This window comes from Penicillium antarcticum (genome assembly GCF_028974205.1).
Source record: "Penicillium antarcticum strain IBT 31339 chromosome Unknown utg000003l_segment0_segment0, whole genome shotgun sequence".
In the NCBI taxonomy this organism is placed as follows: domain Eukaryota; kingdom Fungi; phylum Ascomycota; class Eurotiomycetes; order Eurotiales; family Aspergillaceae; genus Penicillium; species Penicillium antarcticum.
The window spans coordinates 432,821-453,054 of NW_026695301.1; the positions used below are offsets into that span (position 1 = coordinate 432,821).

A 20,234-nucleotide genomic window follows, 5' to 3' on the forward strand; every position below is an offset into this window, starting at 1 on the left:
ACCGTTCAGGGATATACGTCAAGCCCGGACAGCACGCACTGGCAGCAGACAGCAGAACAGACAGCACTAGCATCGCCGGATAGAGATAAGCTGGCCTCGAAGCGAGGCAACGTGAGACTTAGCAATTCTTCGGTCAGGATTACGGGATGAAAATTGTGAGATGGGGAAAATCGGCAGAGGAAGTCTTGAGTATAAAGTCGAGGTTATCACCATGCAATTTAATGGCATCAAGATCATCTCGAACACCTTCTACTCTACTGCCTTCCTTCGACTCTTCAATCTTCCTACAAGATGTTCATCTCCGCTGGTATCAAGGCAATTCTGCTGCTCGCAGCCTCTATTCCTGCCCAGGCATGGAACAGACTTGACAAGGACAAGGCTGTAAGTCCATACCATCTCATATGAAGACAATCAAACTGACAATGCCAGGCTCTCCTGGTCATCGACCACCAAGTTGGTCTCGCCCAAGTCGTCCGCGACTACGGCACCAACGACTTCCGCAACAACATGCTGGGCCACGCTTCCATCGGAAAGGTCTTCAACATCCCTACCGTGCTGACCTCTTCTTCTGACCAAGGTCCCAACGGCCTGCTGCTCAAGGAGATCACCGACATGCACCCCAACGCCACCTTCGTCCGTCGCCAGGGTGAGGTCAACGCCTGGGACAACGCCGATTTCCGTGCTGCTGTCAAGGCCACTGGACGGAAGCAGCTTATCATCGGTGGTATTGTTACCGAAGTTTGTACGTGTAATCCTATATATGAGCAATATCAATTCCAATATGAGCCATGCTAACTGAAACACCAGGTACCTCCTTCCTGGCCCTCTCTCTCATCGACGCTGGATATGAAGTCTTCGCCAACACCGACGCCAGTGGCACATTCGATATCCGCCTTGCGGAGGATGCCAACCGTCGTATGGAGAAGGCCGGTGTCACTCTCATGGGTCTCTTCGGTATTGTCTGTGATCTGATGCGCGACTGGCGCCACACCCCCGGTCTTCCTGAGCTCCTCCCCTTCCTTGACAAGTAAATTTTGAATTATCCTCTGAGTTGTTTCAAAGATTGCCTTCTGACTGATTGCGCAGGTACCAATTCGCCTACGGCCTTGTTGCTCGTCACCACGCTGGTTCTATCCAAAACGGTACCATTGCTCCGGTTGAGTTGGAGCTGATTAACTAAGTCTCTTCGAGCTACCTATCGATTGGTCTCGATTTGGAGGTGGGCGCTATGGGGATTGATGAAAAGGGTAGATGATTGAATGATCAAAGTGATATATGTTTGTGTTCGGGATATAACTTTATAGGTTTATCTTATATGAATACAAGTCTCACTTTTGGAACATTGCAAACCTGAATAATTGAGGCAGCATGCAGATTCCGTAAAAGCGATTTTTAATCGTATTGATTTGGATTTAGGCCAAGTTTTCTCTCACAGAAGGAGACTGGGATGGATGTTTGTTCATAGGGGTGATAAGAAGGAGATCGAAAGGTGAAAAGATAGATATGGAAGTATGTGCAAAGTGTTATATATTTGCTCCAAGGCGAATCTACGGCAAAAGGTAAATATCTAGCTTGGTAGAGATAGCGTATTCAAATATCAGCGTCACTGTCAAAATAGTGGAAACTTGAATGATTAATAGCTGGGATTAATTAAAATAAGAGAACTTCATGTTGCAGTCAGGTGGACTTCGGTTTAAGTTTCCCCTGCAAGTGATGTTTGATTGGCATTCATGTAAATACAGACGCAGTGATATAAAGGTACTTGCAGATGAAAAAGAGACGGAAAATTAAGGGTGACAAAGTGTAATTGATATATATGTTGCCAAAGGGTATCAATTTGGCATCCTGGTCAGGACAATGCAAACTTGATAATTGAGTCCCGCTCGCCATCGCTTCTAAACAAAACTGACGATGCAATATATGATCCCATCATAAACCAATACGTATGCGTGCAAGGTAAGTATATACAGAAAAAAACCAAAAAAGGGCTATAGAAATGATTCGGGCATGGGTATCGGCAATGCAATATTTGCAAGACATAATCAATCCAATGACAGCAGGGTAAGGGAGGATAGCTGTGACAGAGGTGTGCCGTGTAAGGGGTTTGGTTGTAAGGTCCATATCTGAAGGTGGTAGACAACTCGGGGTATGTGAATAGGAGTGCGATCGATATGGAGAAAGAGAACAGGATGCCGATGAGAGATAACAGATGATGTTGCGTGATACGCCAAAGACAAGAAGCACCGACCCCAACAAAGGAAAACACCGATCAAATAATGCTAGCAATCGTCATGCGTGAATGCGCCGAGCTAGACCTGCGATCCGAATCCGAACCGGCAAATTCAGGCGCAAGAGTCGATCCCGAAGGCGCACCCTCTTGACGGGGTTGGCCCCCCATAGGCGTATCTCGTTCAGCATGAGCCCTCTGCCGCTGCTCTGCGAAGAGCTCTTGCACAGTCTTCTCAATCCACCCCCACCCTTCCCACTCAGCATCGCGCTCATGCTGACCTGAGTGACCTCCGGAAACAGACGTTGACCGCATTGGCGACATAGCTTCGAGTTGGGATCCTGTTTCGCTGCCGTGCCAGACCCAGCTGCCGTCGCTGGTTCCTTGCATATCGCCTGAGACATAGGCCATCATTTCCTCGTCGCGCTCTAGGTCGATATTTTCGCCGCGGCGGAGGCGGGAGAGCAGGCGGCGGACGAAGAATGATAGGTAGCGACCGCAGGCGGCGTTGACTGTGCGGACATCGCCTATTGATGCGAGGGCTTGGACGCAGGCTAGGGCCCCGGCGAATTCTTGGCGGAAGAGGAGAAGGAGGGTACAGCGCCAAATGTGTGTACAGAGGAGGGAGCCGGCACAGGAGGCGAAGAGGGCACGCGGGTCATTGTTTCCTGCTGGGCCTGGAGGTAACGTATTTGCGTTGGGATAGTTGCGCATGCACCGGGCGAGGATGTTGGCTGTGTCGAGGGCCGTGGAAACACAGTAGTCCATTGCGGAGGAACGGACGATATCCGGGCAAAAGGGGGAGATATTGTGGCGGTGGAGGAGGAGGCGAGCATTTTGGAGGTATATTACTGGAGCGAGAGAGCGAGGATCGAGGTCTTGGTCGGTTCTTGGGTGAAATTGGGAGGGGAATGTTGCGAGGCAGGTGTTGAAGTGAAGTTCGAAGGTCTCGAGGGTGGCGGGGCTAATGGTGGCTGATCGGAGGGTTCGCGTGAGTTGACCGATTGAACGGACGACGTGTATAGTTGCTAAAAGAGGTGATGTTTGCTGGCTTTCAGGGATAGGGCCAGTTTCTGTGATATATTGCTCGTCCACAGGACAAGGCAGGTCAATGTCGCAGTCTTGATCATTGATCAATACTGGCTTGCCCATCTCGAGAGCGAGTAATCTAAAACAGCTATGAGCAAGGGTTCATTGTGGTACTTGGGGATAACAAACCTATCCCAAGCGTATAATCCCCACCATACGCGCTTTCGCATCTCCCCTTCGACTGCTGGCCATGGCCCTGACTCAATGTGTAGCCCCATCTCTTGAGCCACACGCACCGCTGAACCAATCCATACCCAACTTGCCGACTTTGAGTTTACCTCAAAGAGGAAGATACTCGCAAGCAATGCAGCTCGAGCTCGATCCAGATTGAAGTTGTCGTGCCACACGTCGATGATCCCGCAAGAGGTGCGTATGTATTTCTTGCCTTGCTCCTCCCGATCCAGCTCGTTGGTGTGAATGGCACCACAGGCGAATATTCCAAAGAGAACAGCAGCCCATTCATTCGAGACACCCAACAGCGACCCCGACCGATAGACCTTCTCATACTCCGACATGAAGATGGGCCAGTGGAGCACCGGAAGGACCGAATGAATGCAATTGAAGTACTGCGCCAACAAATGGTCCGCGAGATTCTTTGGAGGCAGCTCTGGCGCATCACCAGTAACCAAAGACTCAGCGCCCTGCTGTCGATAAGGCGTAGGGACCTTCAAGATGCCACCACCATAATGGCGCATATTAGATCGCACATCTGAGAAATCCTGAGCAATAGGCGCCTTCGACCGGCGCACAGGACGGTATTCAATCTCCGGCAATTTAATCAAAGGCTGCGCAATACCTTCATCGACATCGATCATGCGATCAGGACGCATCATACCAGTCTGCAGATGCTGCAATTGCTGCTTGGTATTCTGCAACTGCTTCTCCAAGTCCTGCACTTGCTTAATAGACGACATGCGACGATTCGTCTCCTTAGTAAACTGACATCGGACCTTGCGATTGTTACATTCCGTGCAACTAGACGACTCAGACGCATCGCACTTGACCTTGCGCTCGCGACAAGCGTCGCAGCTGGGATCCTTCCTACGCTGTCGATATGCGCGCTTTTGCTGCAGCTGCGCGGGCGTTGGCTGCTGACCCACGGGACTGGTCTGGTACAGCGCCGGACCGCCCGGTACTGAGCCCAGCGCATCGGGGAGCGCACCGCTTTCAGCGGGCGAGCCGGATGCAGAGTCGTAGAAGCGCGAGTACGGCGATGTCGCGGGGGCTGGTAGGTGCTGTGGCATTGGTTGGAGTAGATGGGCCATTCGCATCCCGCTGTCGGGCCTGCTCGGCGGAGCGGAGAGCAGCGCTGGGGTCGGGAATGCGCCCGTCACAGATTGTACGGGGGGTAAGTCGTAGGAATTCGGGTTATTCCCCCGAAAATGGGAGGGCTGCATGGTGTTGGCGAGAAAAGCACATTCGTTTTGGGGGGGGGGGGGGGGACGGGAAGAGAAGAGGATATCGCCACAGTAGGCTAGAAATTGTTAGGGTAAGAAGGCCATAATAGAGAGGCAAAAGAATGTAAAGGGGAAGATCGGTATAAAGATCGCGGAGAATATTAGATTGGAATTTAAGGAATCTTCAGCCGAAGTGACAGGCTGCCACTAACGGACTACTGACGGACTACACACTACTCTCAACCCTCACATCAGACTACACCCGAGATCGGCAGTGGCAGTGTCGATGAATACTTAAAACAGAGCGCTCAGTCACTTTTCCCTTGGCCCACCAGTGGGCTGGGATATGAACCTTGTCTTCTTCTCGATCCGGTGTGTTCTTCTACTCCACCAGTCCTGGTGGATGATCAGATGTGGTTCGGCGTTTGAGCAGTTCCCCTAGTCCGTCCATTCCTTGAACTCAAGTGAAGATCATCTCTTGAAAAGCAAGACAGTACAATGTCTGAATGATCGACTCGGAAGTCATGCACCGGACCACATGGAAAGCCCGGATGGCTGGCCCGGACAGTGGAACCTGGAGCCAATCTTCTCTTCAACAGAATGCCGAGCGTCTCGCCTATCACAGCCGAACTGCTAACGGGTTGCCCCGAGCTTTATCCGAACGTTATGTTTCATCGTGTCTAGACATAGACATGTCTATGAGTATCATGAGTCTGGAAAATTGCTCATCTCGTCAGCTCTATCCGGCCTCTACCCCTATCAGGCTTGGTGCCGAACACGGAGTATGTCTCCCGTCCCATTCCGCCATGCCTTGATGCGCTGGCCGTGAAATGCCATGCAGGAAAACCCTGCACAGACACTCAGCCGCCCCCCTCTTCTCCATTATGGGCTAGTCCTCCGTCAATCCGTCCTATGAAGGCCCGGAACTCCTCCGGTCGGCTCACCAAGCGACATCTGGCGCCCTGATCGGCTCGTATCGAAGGAACAGGCTTGTCCAACTTCCCCGCACAGCCTCGGCTAGAGGCAGGTGAAAAGTTCAAGGCAATAACACAAGTTCCACCGATCACCCGAACAATGCAAGAAGGGCTCGGGGCAACATTCCTTGGAAAACAGGGGTGCATGCACGAGCTTAACCATAATGGAGACTGAACTCTCCTCGGTTCGTCCCGTCGGAAATATTCTCCATACTGCAGGGGTTTGGAAGCATTGACCTGCGATAAACGAGCCAATGATCGGGTGAGAAATATGTTCCAATCGACCCAACGGCATCTGCATTTCCTGCCATGGAAATTGCGGTGTAAATCGCAACCCCTTTTCCAGTTTGATCTGCCCTTTGGGCCAAGCGGGGACTGTCTACGCGTCCAAGGTGATCATCAGGCGGTCTCCGATGATCAAGGGACAATGTGGATATCGGGCGCCTCCGAGAGGGCTTTGCGTAGTTCACATCCTACATGTAAGCATAATAATGCAAATCTGGACATGTTCATGCGCGTACATGTATGCTGTACTCTGTAACTGCAGACCATTCATCTATACTCATTTCTTCACTATTTCCTACATGTCCTTCTAACCCTCAGTTCGCCCCACAGCGGGACAACGATCTCGAAACTCACCCGCTAACCGACTCATTCCGATTTGCTCTGCCTTGCTGTCACCGTTAACCTGAGATGTCCGAGGTCTGCCGTTTGTTAGTGTCGCAAATGTCTCAGATTAATTAGTTTAAACGCTCTGACGTCGAGATCTGAGATGCCCGGGTTGACTGCCGAGTGGACAATAGTCCCTGTTCAAAGCGCTTTGTTCAAGAGGTATAAATTATGCATTTTGCACCAAGTACGTCGCGTACTTGTATATATATGTACTTTCAAAATGCCTGACTTAAAGGATCTTGGAGATGAAATGTTTGTGTGGATCGCGTAGATGTAACCCTATACAGTACTCCATACTGTGGGTAGCATGTGATTACCCTTTCGGTGTTGCCTGCATGTACTTTTATTGCTGCTGCTGCTGCTACTGCGATATGCAAGGTTATAGAATCTCGCTTACTTATATGTATGCAGTCCTCGGCATACCCGAGCTTGGTGGGACCAGTTCTGTCCCTGGAACAATGGCATCGGAGCTAACCAGACGGCGTAAATCCTTCCTGTGATGCATAGACGCCCCCTTAGATCCAATGAGTGTACCTTTACATATCATCTAATCTGATAGATGAATGTATGACGGGAATATGCTTGGCAGTCTCGTCACATTAATATCCCATCTCCACTTGGTGTCCTTCGCTTACAAAATGTCGCATTCCATACCGACTTTGATATGTATAAATGTATCATGTGGAGAGCGTTACATGCTATTCGGTGAACTCTTAGGAAATTCTGATCCGTACAGTAAAAGAATCTCGCAGACTCCCCTTTTGTCCTTGGTAACGTGCATCTTCGGGTGTTGCTATTCGCCTTTGCATGAAGGAGTATTGAGAAGTCGTACTCCTATTAGGCAATCTTCAATGCTGGCTAGAAGGCATTTTTTGCTGACAACGAAACAGCAATAGTCCATTGATGACATGAGCCACGGGAACAGAGGCCATACGCTGAGATAAGATAATCTCGTTTGATACAGGACTGGTATGAAATTCGACATGATGTGCGGCATTAGACCCTTTTCTAGGAGTAAGAGTTTAACCAGGCGAGAAAGACATTCCAGGCTGAGCAAAACAGTCTATTTCGCACTTACATCCTTGTCCTGCTTATGCTCTTCCCAATTGGCCATGATCATGTTGACAATGCTAGTAAGGCCCTCCATCTCTTCCTGAACCTCCAAGCCCAATGAATGCGGATCAATGCTGCAACCAACATAGACGGGCATGTAAAGCCTTCTAGCGAGGATTTTGGCTATGCGGGTTGTGTATTCAATGCTGGGTGGTGACGTGTAGAGTGTTGTTGAGATTGTTGATTTGGGTGATGTGCGCTGTTATGTTAGTTTTATATCCAATAAACACCAAATTAGATTCCAATAAAAAGATCTCCGCGCTTGATGGAGTTGTACAGTGAAGGATTCTCTTTTTTATAAATGACTCGAGGAGAAAGGGTATCTAAGACACTCACATCGGGCATCGCGTACACAAAGCTCCCCATCGGTTTGATAGAGCCACCCGAGTCACCGGGCGTTGAAGTAGCCAGGAAGACTGTAGCACAATGGTTCATAAAGTTCAAGTGAACATGTGCTGTCGTGTGCAAAGCTCTGGGCAGTGTGAAGGAGAGTTCTCTGGGCTTGACACTTGGAGGGGTAAGCTCCGGTTGGGGGATTGCTGTTGGCATTTCGGTCGCCAGGTCGGTGGCCATGGTTGATATTTTCGCTTTGTAACTAAAGAAACGCTTAGAAATTCAGAGCTATGAAGCTGTTCCTGGTGTTGGTGATGTCGAAGTCCCCGCCCTGCAGATATCGGCCAATCCCAAGTGTTTCTGCCTCAGGAAGAAAATATCCCACTTATTTTCTTCCCCTCCATATACTCCAGTCTCTTTGCTCCATCTTTCTTTCATTGCATTTGATTTGAATTGTCTACTTATAATAGGACCAGCGACTCTTGCTTGCTGTCTATAGCATGTCATCGGAGACTCAGCAGCACTCCCGGACTGGGGAAGAAGAAGCCAGCTGGGGAGGTGACTTTGATCCATTTTCTGATCCGGAAGAGCGTAGAGTGCTCTTTGCAGCATTTGATTCGTTCAGGTGTGTCTATCATGGCTGATTTCTAGGGATATTGTTGCTCTTGAACCTCAGCGAAGATCCCGCACAACCCAAAGCCTATAAACAAATTTATCGACTACGGCTAACTCATTGATAGACAATATCGGCGAAATGCTCATATGAACACGACACATCGGAGACGGCAAGCTTTCTATGCTTTGCCATCAGAACACTGGCAGTTGTTATCAGAGCCCCCCTTCTCTATCCTTGACAATTTCAACAGGGTAGATGACGCTATCGATGTCAATGCTGAAATCGCAGATGCAATTCTCGAAATTGGATTACAATCATTTGATCTTCCTGCCGATCCCGATAAAAATAACCCCAGAGAAAATTGGCATGACATCGCCACTTCATCAGACCTCAACAAGGCGCATTCGACGATCCGCCAGTTTTATCGCGACTGGAGCCTGGAGGGGCGAGCAGAGCGTGAAGTGTGCTATGACCCCGTCCTCCAGGATCTTCACAATGAATTCCAGACAAGGCGCGATAACGGAGAGGAAATTCGCGTTCTGGTTCCCGGCGCCGGCCTGGGACGTTTAGTCTTTGAGGTATGCATGGCTGGCTATGATGCTGAAGGGAATGAAATCTCTTATCATCAGCTGCTGGCCAGCAACTGGGTTCTCAATCACACCAAAGGGCCAGTAAAGCACGCGCTTCATCCTTTTGCATTGCATTTCTCCAACCTACAATCTCGAGTACAGCAGCTTAAGCAGATCATGATACCCGACGTGCATCCCGGCTTGGCTATGCAGGAGATGGCCAACTCAGACCGTCGTTTCGGAACAATGTCCATGTCTGCAGCCGATTTTACCGTCTTATATACGCAGCCCAACAACGAAGAAGCATTTGATGCAGTCACCACAGTATTCTTCATTGACACAGCACCGAACCTGATCCGGTACATCGAGACGATCCGACACTGCCTCAAGCCCAACGGGCTGTGGATCAATGTCGGCCCGCTATTGTGGCATTTCGAGAACGGTCATTCCCGCAATGACACCGATGCCGGAAACGAGGGAGCTGGAATTGGGGAGCCTGGCAACGTAGAGTTGTCCGAGGACGAAGTGCTAAGTCTCGTGGAGCGCATGGGCTTCCGCCTTGAGAGGCGGCCTGGGGATCGGCGAGCTTGCGGCTACATCCAAGACCCAGCGAGTATGCTCCAGAATCTTTACCAGCCATCTCGCTGGGTGGCCCGCAAAGCCCCTGTCTAGTAGGGGCCGTAATTAGAAATGACAAGGCTGTGCGGGTTTCCCGCATGGTCTTAGTCGTTGGGGGCCAAAAACAACAAAGAAACATTATTGAAGCAGTTCCATGGTAAAGCAAGGGTGAATGATAAAGAGTGAAGGAATAAAGCCTGACAGGTGTTATATCAGTGTATTCTGCCAAGGAACTATATCGTCAGATGTATACCCCGCGGGGACAAACAAACGGTGAGTATACAATTGTAGAGAAACAGAGGAATGGAATTAGAAATAGAAAACAAAACAGAAACAGAAATAGATCACAAAGTATAAGCGAAGTCGGACTCGAACTCGAACTCGAACTTCACCCCTTCAAACCCTTAGCCAACCCTTCAAACCTCTTCTGGCATCTCCCTTTGATCTCCACCTCGTATCCTCAGCCTCACTTTCCCCTCTCTTTCACCTCCCCTTCCCACCTTTTCTCGCCTCACATGGACCTCATGAGTTCCCGATTCAAGTTTAACTTCAGGAACAAGAAGAATCCTCCTCCGCCGCCGATTGTTCCTGCAAGTACATCCCCCAGTTCCCCGCCGTCCGGTCACAGCTCGTCAACAACAAGTCTCCCAATGAATCAGCCACCCGGGGGATTGGGCCGACCGCCAAGTTACACCATGAACAATCGCCCAACTAGTCCGATGGTCCAACACGGTCAACATCCCGCGCCTACAAACGCCCCATACAACCCAACCGTGCCGATGAACACCGCCCAAGGCTACGGCATGCAGCAGCAACAAGTCGCCCCCAGCATCCCGACAACAATGTCGACTTCGCAGTACCCCGGGCGCAACCCCGCGGTGGAGGTCGAAGGTGCAGGCCGCAACAAGGCGCAACTCATCGTCGGTATTGATTTTGGAACCACATTCTCCGGTGTCGCATTCGCATTTGCGACCAACAATGAAGCGCGGGAAGACATTATCACCGAGTGGCCAGGTGCCGGAACACACACAAAACAAAAGGTAAACATGACTTGAGCCCCGCGAACGTGCTTGATCTGACCCGCGGTTGCCTTAGATTCCCACCGTCCTCTACTACGATCAATACCAGAAGGTTGTCGGCTGGGGCCCCGATATCGCCGACGCTCTTGCCCCGACTGGATACCCCAAGCCTGGCGTACAGAAGGTGGAGTGGTTCAAGCTCCAGCTGATGCTTTCCGGAAACACCTATATTGATCCTATCAACCTGCCCCCATTGCCCCCGGGCAAGTCTGAAATCGATGTCGCGGCCGATTATCTCTTCAAGTTGCGACAAGCTATGCGCTCGCAGTTACAGAAGACACTGGGTGAGGTGTTTACTCGTGAGGAACGTAATATCCGGTACTACCTCACTGTTCCGGCTATCTGGAATGACGCTGGCAAGGCTGCGACGCGTACTGCTGCCATTCAAGCTGGTTTCTTGCGCGATGAAAATGATAACCGACTCACGTTAGTCTCGGAGCCCGAAGCTGCGGCGTTGTTCTGTGCCAAGTCTGGCCTGCTCAACCTGAAAGTTGGCGATGCCATTTTGATTGTTGATTGCGGTGGTGGTACCGTGGATTTGATCGCATACGAGGTTGAAGAGGAGTCGCCGTTCAGTGTGATGGAGTGCACTGCCGGTTCTGGTGACTCATGCGGCTCAACAGCACTGAACCGGAATTTCAGTAACATCTTGCGGGCGAAGATCCGTAAGATGAAGCTGCCAGATGGGTCTCGGACTGCAGGAAAGGTCTACGCGAAGTGTATCATGGACTTTGAGAACCGCATCAAGGCTGATTTCCGTAACAACGGGCAAAAGTGGGCTGTGGATGTGGGTATTGAGGCTGACTTCCCTGATGCCGGCATCGAGGAGGGCTACATGACTTTCACCAACGAAGAGATCCTCCAGTGCTTTGAACCAGTTGTGAACCGTATTCTCGAGTTGGTTCGCAACCAGATTATCGCCATTCAAGCGCAGAACCGTCTGCTCCAGGTAAGAACCTCGCTTCTGTTTGATATGCCAACACTAACCCAGCTACACAGAACGTCCTCGTCGTTGGCGGATTTGGTGCCTCAGAATATCTCTTCCAGCAGATTAGACTTCACGTGCCGCCGCAGTATCAGACCAAAGTGGTCCGCCCCATGGACTCGGTGGCTGCTATCGTCAAGGGTGCTGTCACCGCAGGTATCACCGAGCGAGTCATCACCCACCGTGTTGCCCGCCGACACTATCTGATGGCCACCCTGCAGCCATTCAAAGAAGGCTACCACCCAGAGCAATATCGGGTTCCTAGTCTGGATGGCCGTGACCGATGCAAGTACACCCGTCAGATCTTTGTCCAGAAAGGAGAGCGTGTCAGAATTGGCGAGCCTGTCAAAGTTAGCTTCTTCCGTCAGGTTGCTCCTGGCGCCACTCTCATGTATGAAGATGTACTCTACGCCTGCGACGAGGACGTTTGCCCCGAGTATACCAAGGATCCCCGCATCAAGGAAGTTGTCACACTCACGTCTGATCTGTCGCGCAAGAACCTAGAGACCGACTTTGAACGTATGGATACACCACAGGGTATTTTCTACCGTGTTTACTTCGACATTTACCTCACACTAGACGGCAGTGAATTCAGCGCCGAGCTGGTCTGCCAAAACGAAATCATGGGCCGGTGCCGTGCCAAGTTCCGGTGATCTTCATACAACATAGCCAAATCAGAAAAACCAACCCCTACGAAGAAAAACCTAGGGGTGACGCCGTATATACATCCCCTCCCCGGACGAGGCCCATGACATCATTGGTGCACAGTGGCCATGCCTCGGAGTTCTTGACTTTCTTCTCTAATTATGTACCGTCGTTGAGTGAAATATCCTCCCACTCCAGGTTATGGTCACTGTACCTTGCTACAAGGAAGAAGGGCGTTTATCTTTGGTGATTATTCGAGAATCCTGTGCCGTTCTTAAATATATGCCACAGTTGTTTGGGCTATTTCATGCCGTTTCTTATTGTTGTTTGGCGGTTTCTTTTCTTCTTTCTCTTTCTTTCAATGGCCCTCTTAGATACCTCTACCTATTTTGTGTTTTGTTTCAATGATATTGACGAGCTAGGTTCAGCTTAAGACATCCTCTCTTCATGATAACCCGTAGACAGATAAAAAAGCATGAAAAGAGAAGTGTACAAAAATCATCGAATGAATGCCATCCGACCTTCATTGATCTAGCGAGAGAGTATTTGATAGGATTGAAGCACATCACCTCAGTGCCCATTTTAGAGAAATGAAAAGGTTAAGAGACAGACACTCAAGTCTCAAGGTTAATGCTTCTGCCGAAGCGAGCATACAAAGCAACCTTAAGCTGCTGCAGCTCCTCGCGCACTTCACCCAGAGTATCCTCCAGCTTGGACACGTCGGTGTCGATTTGCTCCGTGGATGCGGAGAGCATGCTCTGCGCATCAGGTAAAGGTAGTTGGAAGAAAGAGTCACCGATTTTGTAACTGGAACATGTCAGCATGACAAATTACTTTACATATTCTTTCATCGCGCAGAGTTCTGTCCCATTGAACATAGGAAGAGGAAAATCCAGAAAAGGGGAAGGATATAACTCACGGAACAAGCTCATCCTCATCAGCAAGTTCAAGCTCCATCGAAACCTCCTCTAGATCCTCCTTATCTTTCTATAACCCAATTAGCCAAGCCTCCTTCCACTATGACATTCAACTATAGATATCGAATATCAGACAAAATACATACCTGCTTCCCCTTCAACTGCTCTTCAAGCAAGGTCTCCCGCTGATGCAACCGTGAGAAACGATTGATCTTCTCCTGATCCTCGCGGCGGACTTCGTTCTCGTCGCCGGCTGTGGCCTCATCGGCTTTTGAGAGCTGCGCGTGCGCGCGTTAGTCCGGGCTTTGAGCGTGTCCTGGTTTTGGCGGGGTGAGGGGTTTGCGTGGAGGGCTTGGGCTTTACCATGCGGGGTTGCACCATCTTCAGTGTCTTGTATGGTTTTTGGGTACGTGTTTTGAGCAGCGAGTTGGTGATAGAATACGCTGTGTACGCTGTGTTGCTGTTTTGTCGGTTGGGACTTTGATATCGGGTTTGAGTGGGGTGGTCCGTGCGCGTTGGCGATGCGGACTGGGTTCGGAGTATACTGTCGTGTATATTGGTATTTAAGATGTTCGCTTTGCTATTTTTCTCTGTTGCAGGCTCTGAAGTATGCTATATCTTACTGGTACACTAATCAGGTACATGCAAATGTTGGTATATAGTCAAGAAAACACTACAAGCCTGCTTCCCAGAGAAGCGTGGAAAAGTCGTCGAATTGAAAGGGATAATGGCATTATGACTTAGACTGAACAAGCTCATCTATATTTGCACATGTATGTCTCTATGAAATTGCTGGTAGCTGTGACTATAATATGACCAGGTGACATCATCGCCTATATGTACCTGCAGGCAGCTGCCTATCTAGTACGTAAAAAGCTTCACTTTCAATATCTCAATCAGATATAGCCAACAAGAGAAGCAAACATATACTCTTCACGTTTCCTCTCCCATTTCAGCTGGCATCATTTAGGCGTGTGCCGTCCTGCAGACCGCTACCGGAGAAACGAAACGCCTTCCGACCAGCGTCATCCTCAACTTGATACCCCAAGCACCCGTAGACTTAGACGCGACTCTCAACTCTCGACTCTTCATACCTCGTCATTTGTGCTTGTGCACCGGTCACATTCGCCAATCCGGTGCCTATCCTCGTGACCCTCCCCACCCGAGCTCTCAAGCTTCTCCATCCCGCGCGGGAGCCTCAACTCACCTTGGGCTCTTCCATCACTCGACTTCGAATCCCTCACAACAATCACAATGCGAATAAAATCAAGTGGAGTCTCACTCCTGCTATCCACACTACTACCCGGCCTGGCTTCAGCCTCCGGCTTCGACTGCGAACACATCAAGGTCGACGGTTACAAATATGACCTCAGCCCCCTAAAAGGCGTCCACGAACTGTCACACGGCGTAACTACAGACGATTTCGTTACCAATACGACATACCGTCTCAATATCTGCAATATTCTGGGTTCAGCGGCTCATCAGGGCAAGGCGACGTGCGGCGCAAGCAGGAACGGTACGTCTTGGAATGGTCGCGAGCGCGAGGAGGCTGGCATCCAGATTCTCCATTTGTATCCAACTAACACTGTATCTTCTCATATTAGTCTGCGGCTTCGTACAACGGACACCAAAAGATGGAAACGGCGGTACGGAATTCGGCTTCCCGATCGTCGGACTCGACCACGGCGGCCACGGCTCAAAGGATCCCGAAGTGAAGCGATTGAAGCAAGATAACCCCGACGCCGAAGGTCTCCTCGTTAAGTTGGCTGGTGGCGAATACAAGGGCGACGACAATGAGCAGAAAGCCAAGACTGCAGGTGCTGTCATTGAATTCCAGTGTGATCCCGATCGATCCGGACTGGAGGGATTACGCACAATCCAAGATATAGTGGAAGATACACCCGCGCAGGTTTTGCGCCGCATGGCTGCCGCGGAAGAAGGAGAGACGCCAAAGAATAGCAGTCTCCAATTTAAGAGCTTTGGTCCTGCGGATGATGACACCTACGTTCTGAGATTGGATTGGCGTACTCGGTATGCCTGTGATGATTACCAGAAGGATAAGAGTGGTGATACTTCCGGCTCGAAGAGCTGGGGCTTCTTCACTTGGTTGATTATCATGTAAGTTCTGGGAAACTCTGTGTCCCTTCCACTTTGAACTCCTTTGCTAATTACTCCCCACAGTGCTTTCCTTTGTACCGCCGCCTACCTCATCTTCGGCTCATGGCTGAACTACAACCGCTACGGCGCCCGCGGCTGGGACCTCCTCCCGCACGGCGACACCATCCGTGACGTTCCATACATCTTCCAGGACTGGCTCCGTCGTGTTATCAACACACTACAGGGATCAGGCTCGCGAGGCGGCTACAGTGCAGTTTGATAGCGAGATGGTGGACTAATTGGATACGAGTTGGCTATTTTACTCTCATGTACTTTTGACTCAAGACCCAACTTCTTCATTTTGATTCAGGCTGTTTGGCCGGGTTTTCTACTTGGCTTTTGCAGTCAGGCTTGCAAATGTTCCTTCCTGCAATGTCTCTGTGGCGCTAGATGAGCGTTGGCTTATATGCTTGGCCATAACGAATGATATAAGATCTTTATGAGTCCTCTGTTTTCACATGTCACCTGTGCTTTCCTTTCTAGTTCGGGTTACTGCCGGAATGATGTATACGAATGCCTTGTTTATCAACTGCTTTTCTTGCATTTCCTCCGATTATCATGCTGGATCCCTAACCTATGGAGTACCCAAAGGCAGCGCCAATACACCAGTGCTGAAATTTCTTCTCTGCCACTCCAGTGTCTGGTTTTGGCTTGAATATCGCTCAAGGATACTATAACTGGCCCTCTGGTCATCTTCATGTGTTTCTTGAACCACCTCAAGTCTGATGCTTTCGAGATATTTCCAGTGTTAGATGTGGGTAGCCAACATCTCGCGCAGAGCCGTGTAAATACAGTCCGTGAATATGTATAGTGACCAAGTGTCGTGGCCTGCGGAATTGATCTGGAGGTTTCGATTCATACATCCTGAGTCGGATCTTCGATATTAGTCAGATCAGTGAGCATTTTCCGAATCCTAGGCTTTAGGGTTTGGTTTTGCTGCGAGTAGTTGGATGACAAGCACTCATTGACTCCAAACGCAAGGCAAGCTCCTTTACTGATGTATTGTTAGTGGTCTCCGTGACCTAACTTATTCATTCAAATATTTCCATCATCTATCAACAGAAATGTAATCATAAGACATGATACTTGCACATATAAGCTGTGATATCAGAATGCTTTCCCCAAATATGAACCTTCTCTCCTCTACACGCTTTGCTGCTTCAAATTTGCTAGCCTTCCCCAATAGAAAAGCCAAATAAATTTCGCAGTCCTTGTCTACTAGTGTCACATTGGCAGAGAGACTTGGCAATCGAAGCACAAGTCTAGTCCATGCCAAGCCCAACGGTGCGGAAAGGTGAAGGCCACTCCACCCCTGATCAGCATCTCTTACACTTCATCTGGCAGTTCCGCCCGAACCTCGGACTCGGACTCGGACATTTAATCAACAGAATCAAGATTTCAAAGACATGCAGGACGAAATTGCTGTGCTCTCTACTGGCTCGTTATGCCAAGCCTTTGATTGCGTTGGCTGGTTAGACTTTCTTACATGGACGAACGAAATGAAGGACAATAACCGCGTCAGCACGAAATCTCGGAGTACCTGAACTACACCTCGTACCGATGTGCTTGGCAGAGAAGCCGGGATCCGAGCTCAATGAGATCTGGTTAGGTCTCTTGGGATTGCTGTCGAGTACGAAGCCAATAGAGGTGATGCCATTGCACTACTGCCAGTCCTTGCATCCCTGGCATTCTCATATCGCCCTTGCTACTAACCTTATCGTTGAAGTCCCTATCACTGCACCTTTCCGGTGGTATATTCAATGAAGGACTGCTAAATGAACACGCGGGAGAGGTTTTCTCCGCCAATGTTAAGCAAGGACGATCCCTGCCTACTTTCTTCAAGTCTTGCGGCGCGGTTGCAACTGACAGGTCCAATGAACGGAAAGATTAATCTCGAACAATGCATGCGCAGTGTCTGAATGGATGGAACTAAGACTGAACTTTCTCCCAGTGGAGACTAACTTGTTAGCTCGCTCCATCAGATAAGATGAAGAAGTCCTTGGCGCGGTGCCACTTCTCTACCAAGCTACGCTAATAATGGGGACTTCATTACGCGAAGGTGGATTTGGTGTCGGAGGCAAGGATTGGGCTACAACCCTGAAAGGAAATGATCGATCTTTCAGAAATTACATTGCTCCAAAAATTTGGTATAAGTATGAGAGTACCGTCTGGATAAAGGCGGCTTTGTCGCCGCGTTGTGGTCATCTACTTTTTTGTCATTCATTCGCCATGCATTTTTCCACGTCCGCTGCCTTATTAGGCTTGGCTTTGCCTACGGCACTGGCTCTTTGTCCTTATGCTGAACAGATGAAGGTTGACAAGCGAAATACGCTACCTCCTCACCCAGTCTCACCGCGCGGTTTACCCACCTCGGATAAGAAGGGCATCTTTTACATGAACCGTATCGCTCCTGGTACTTCTGAGCTCTATGTTGCCAATGTGGACGGTACCAATGAACGACCTTTACTCTCTGACTCTATCTACGAATACCATGCATCCTTCTCCCCCGATGGAGAATGGATCACCTTCACCGCAGAGCGCAACGGCGACGGCAACTCTGATATCTACCGTGTCCGAACTAACGGATCTGATATGGAGGAGCTAGTGGCGACATCCTCTGTGGAAGATGGAGCTGTCATGTCCCCCAATGGCAAGCAAGTCGCCTATGTATCCACTGCCAATGGGTACAAGGCCAACATCTGGGTCTTGGATTTGGAGAGCGGCAAGAAATGGAACCTGACCGACACTGCTTCGACTGCCGCCAATGCTTCTCTACCTGACGGATACTTCCGTCCCTCGTGGTCCCCAGACGGCCAATGGATTGCCTTCTCATCGGACCGCAACTCTGGATGGTACGGACATGGAGATCCAACGTTCCTGGGTGTGACAGGATGGGAACATACACAAGAGCTCTCCATTTACGCCATTCGACCCAATGGATCTGATTTCCGTCGCGTTGTCTCAAAGTCAGGCTACTCTCTCGGTTCACCGAAGTGGTCTCCCAGCGGCAAACGTATCCTCTTCTATGAGATGACCCGTGAAAACACCTGGAACTCTCACCGTCCCGAGTCCATCGACTCTGCCAACTCCACCCTAGTCTCCGTAGACTTTGCTACAGGCGCTGGTCGTCGTGTCGAAGTCGAGGGATCTGGTGTTAAAATTTTCCCTCAATACCTCTCCGAGAGCACAGTTGCCTACTTCGCCAAAGGTGCTGGTAAAGAAGGTCTCCACACAAGCAGTGGTGGATTTGTGAACACCTCGAGCGTTACTATTCGGTCCCCTGCTTGGTCTGCTGATGGCAAGAAGGTCGTCTACGAGAAGACCACCTGGTCTGTTCGTCCAATGGACAAGAAGCTTTACAGCTGGGACACTGAGTGGGAGTACCGCTTCACCGATGTCTTCCCTCAACTGTCCAACACAAACATGATTGCCATGACTGAAAAGCAGCTGGGCAACTCCTCCATCGTCTCGCTGAATGCCAACGGTACCGACGAACACCTCGTCTACAACGATATGACCTCCGACTTCCTAGATGCATCCTCAATTGCCATGGGCACAGCAGGTGCCTTCAACCCTGCGTGGTCCCCCGACGGCAACTGGCTCACCTTCGGCGTTGGCTTCTGGTTCCAAGGTCGAGCCACCGGTGGAGGCTGGTTGGTTCGCGCCACCGCAAATGGTACATACTCAGAAGTATTGCTAGACAGCCAAACAACCCTAGAGAGCAACAATAGCGTCATCAACCACGGATTCCCCAGCTTCTCTCACGATGGCAAGAAGATCGTTTACCGCATTTGGGGAACAAACTCGACCTTGGGCGACAAGTCCCAGCTCGGTCTCCGCCTGCTTGATCTCGAAACCGGCAAGGTCTCCGTCCTTACCACAGAGTGGGATAATCTACCATTCTTCTCCCCAGACGGCAAGAGAATCGTCTTCACCCGCAAGACTAGCTCTTACAACTACGATATCTGCACCATGGCATCCGATGGCTCAGATATCAAGGTTCTGACCAGCAGTGGTGCTAACGATGCCCACGCTGTTTGGACTTGGGATGGTCGCATTGCCTACTCTACTGGCATGTTTGGCTTCCAGTATGAGTGTGCGCTCTACGATCAGACTTTCCAGCCTTACGGTCAGGTTGTTGTCATGGATGCTGATGGGTCGAATAAGCGTGTGCTTACCGATTCTATTTGGGAGGATTCTATGCCGATGTATGTGCCCAATGATAAGCTCCATGGGTTTCAAAAGACGGCTAGACGGGATCCTGGTGATCGGTTCTGAGATGGGTATGGTGATGAATGATGGTTACAGCATTTTAGATCAACATCTGACCTCGGTCACTGTTGATTGATTGTGCTTATAGTTTTTGGTGCTTCGAAATGGGGTGATGACGAGAATACTATATTCTTCCGGAGAGTAAACCAGAGAAACCAAACCAATGTAAAGGTCCCAGGCCATAAACCCCAACCCCCGGAGGAAACCCCAGGATTCCCGCCAGGCCCCCGCTTTTGCCCAAGCCTGCCGATCGCGTGGCGCCGCTGATGCTACATTGCATACACGAGTTAAACAGCCTAAAAGCCATTCATCCTTTCTTCAGCACGGCACGGCCCTCGTCATCTGATTGGCGCTTTCGCGGTTTCGGAGTCTTCATATGAATTTCAGCGAAACAATTGGCGTGTCGCATGATCGCAGATGACACAACTGGGCACTAAATATGTCTCAGAATGAATTGCCTAAAAACACGGAGCAATGATCTACATTGTACTAGCCTATTTGAACAGCGCAATATGACCAAAAGGGCAAACTTCCGACGGGTTGAACAGTTCCTTGCAGCGATACTCGGCAA

The 20,234-nt window shown here is 50.0% G+C and overlaps 8 protein-coding genes across 8 annotated transcripts; 5 read left to right on the forward strand and 3 right to left on the reverse strand.

The window, feature by feature from the left end:
* Positions 1-291: 291 nt before the first annotated feature.
* Positions 292-1,180, forward strand: N7508_002872 (putative isochorismatase family hydrolase; the record flags this gene model as incomplete). Its single annotated transcript, XM_058460938.1, has 4 exons — positions 292-381; positions 430-742; positions 808-1,027; positions 1,087-1,180. The coding sequence occupies 4 exons, from the start codon at positions 292-294 to the stop codon at positions 1,178-1,180; spliced, it is 717 nt and encodes a 238-aa protein (XP_058321515.1).
* A 1,089-nt stretch (positions 1,181-2,269) lies between these two features.
* Positions 2,270-4,713, reverse strand: N7508_002873 (transcription factor domain-containing protein; the record flags this gene model as incomplete). The annotated part of the gene is made up of 2 exons (XM_058460939.1): positions 2,270-3,395; positions 3,446-4,713. The coding sequence occupies 2 exons, from the start codon at positions 4,711-4,713 to the stop codon at positions 2,270-2,272; spliced, it is 2,394 nt and encodes a 797-aa protein (XP_058321516.1).
* A 2,709-nt stretch (positions 4,714-7,422) lies between these two features.
* N7508_002874 (proteasome assembly chaperone 4 family protein) lies at positions 7,423-8,045 on the reverse strand (the record flags this gene model as incomplete). The annotated part of the gene is made up of 2 exons (XM_058460940.1): positions 7,423-7,671; positions 7,809-8,045. 2 exons carry the CDS (start codon positions 8,043-8,045, stop codon positions 7,423-7,425), a joined length of 486 nt encoding a protein of 161 aa, XP_058321517.1.
* A 260-nt stretch (positions 8,046-8,305) lies between these two features.
* N7508_002875 (uncharacterized protein) lies at positions 8,306-9,662 on the forward strand (the record flags this gene model as incomplete). The annotated part of the gene is made up of 2 exons (XM_058460941.1): positions 8,306-8,430; positions 8,546-9,662. 2 exons carry the CDS (start codon positions 8,306-8,308, stop codon positions 9,660-9,662), a joined length of 1,242 nt encoding a protein of 413 aa, XP_058321518.1.
* A 641-nt stretch (positions 9,663-10,303) lies between these two features.
* Positions 10,304-12,325, forward strand: N7508_002876 (Hsp70 family protein; the record flags this gene model as incomplete). Its single annotated transcript, XM_058460942.1, has 3 exons — positions 10,304-10,648; positions 10,704-11,636; positions 11,687-12,325. 3 exons carry the CDS (start codon positions 10,304-10,306, stop codon positions 12,323-12,325), a joined length of 1,917 nt encoding a protein of 638 aa, XP_058321519.1.
* Positions 12,326-12,931: 606 nt separating this feature from the next.
* Positions 12,932-13,615, reverse strand: N7508_002877 (tubulin-binding prefolding complex subunit GIM3; the record flags this gene model as incomplete). Its single annotated transcript, XM_058460943.1, has 4 exons — positions 12,932-13,124; positions 13,237-13,304; positions 13,381-13,512; positions 13,598-13,615. 4 exons carry the CDS (start codon positions 13,613-13,615, stop codon positions 12,932-12,934), a joined length of 411 nt encoding a protein of 136 aa, XP_058321520.1.
* Positions 13,616-14,488: 873 nt separating this feature from the next.
* N7508_002878 (autophagy-related protein 27) lies at positions 14,489-15,611 on the forward strand (the record flags this gene model as incomplete). Its single annotated transcript, XM_058460944.1, has 3 exons — positions 14,489-14,750; positions 14,839-15,352; positions 15,416-15,611. 3 exons carry the CDS (start codon positions 14,489-14,491, stop codon positions 15,609-15,611), a joined length of 972 nt encoding a protein of 323 aa, XP_058321521.1.
* A 2,009-nt stretch (positions 15,612-17,620) lies between these two features.
* Positions 17,621-19,669, forward strand: N7508_002879 (TolB family protein; the record flags this gene model as incomplete). The annotated part of the gene is made up of 1 exon (XM_058460945.1): positions 17,621-19,669. One exon carries the CDS (start codon positions 17,621-17,623, stop codon positions 19,667-19,669), a length of 2,049 nt encoding a protein of 682 aa, XP_058321522.1.
* Between the last annotated feature and the right edge of the window lie 565 nt (positions 19,670-20,234).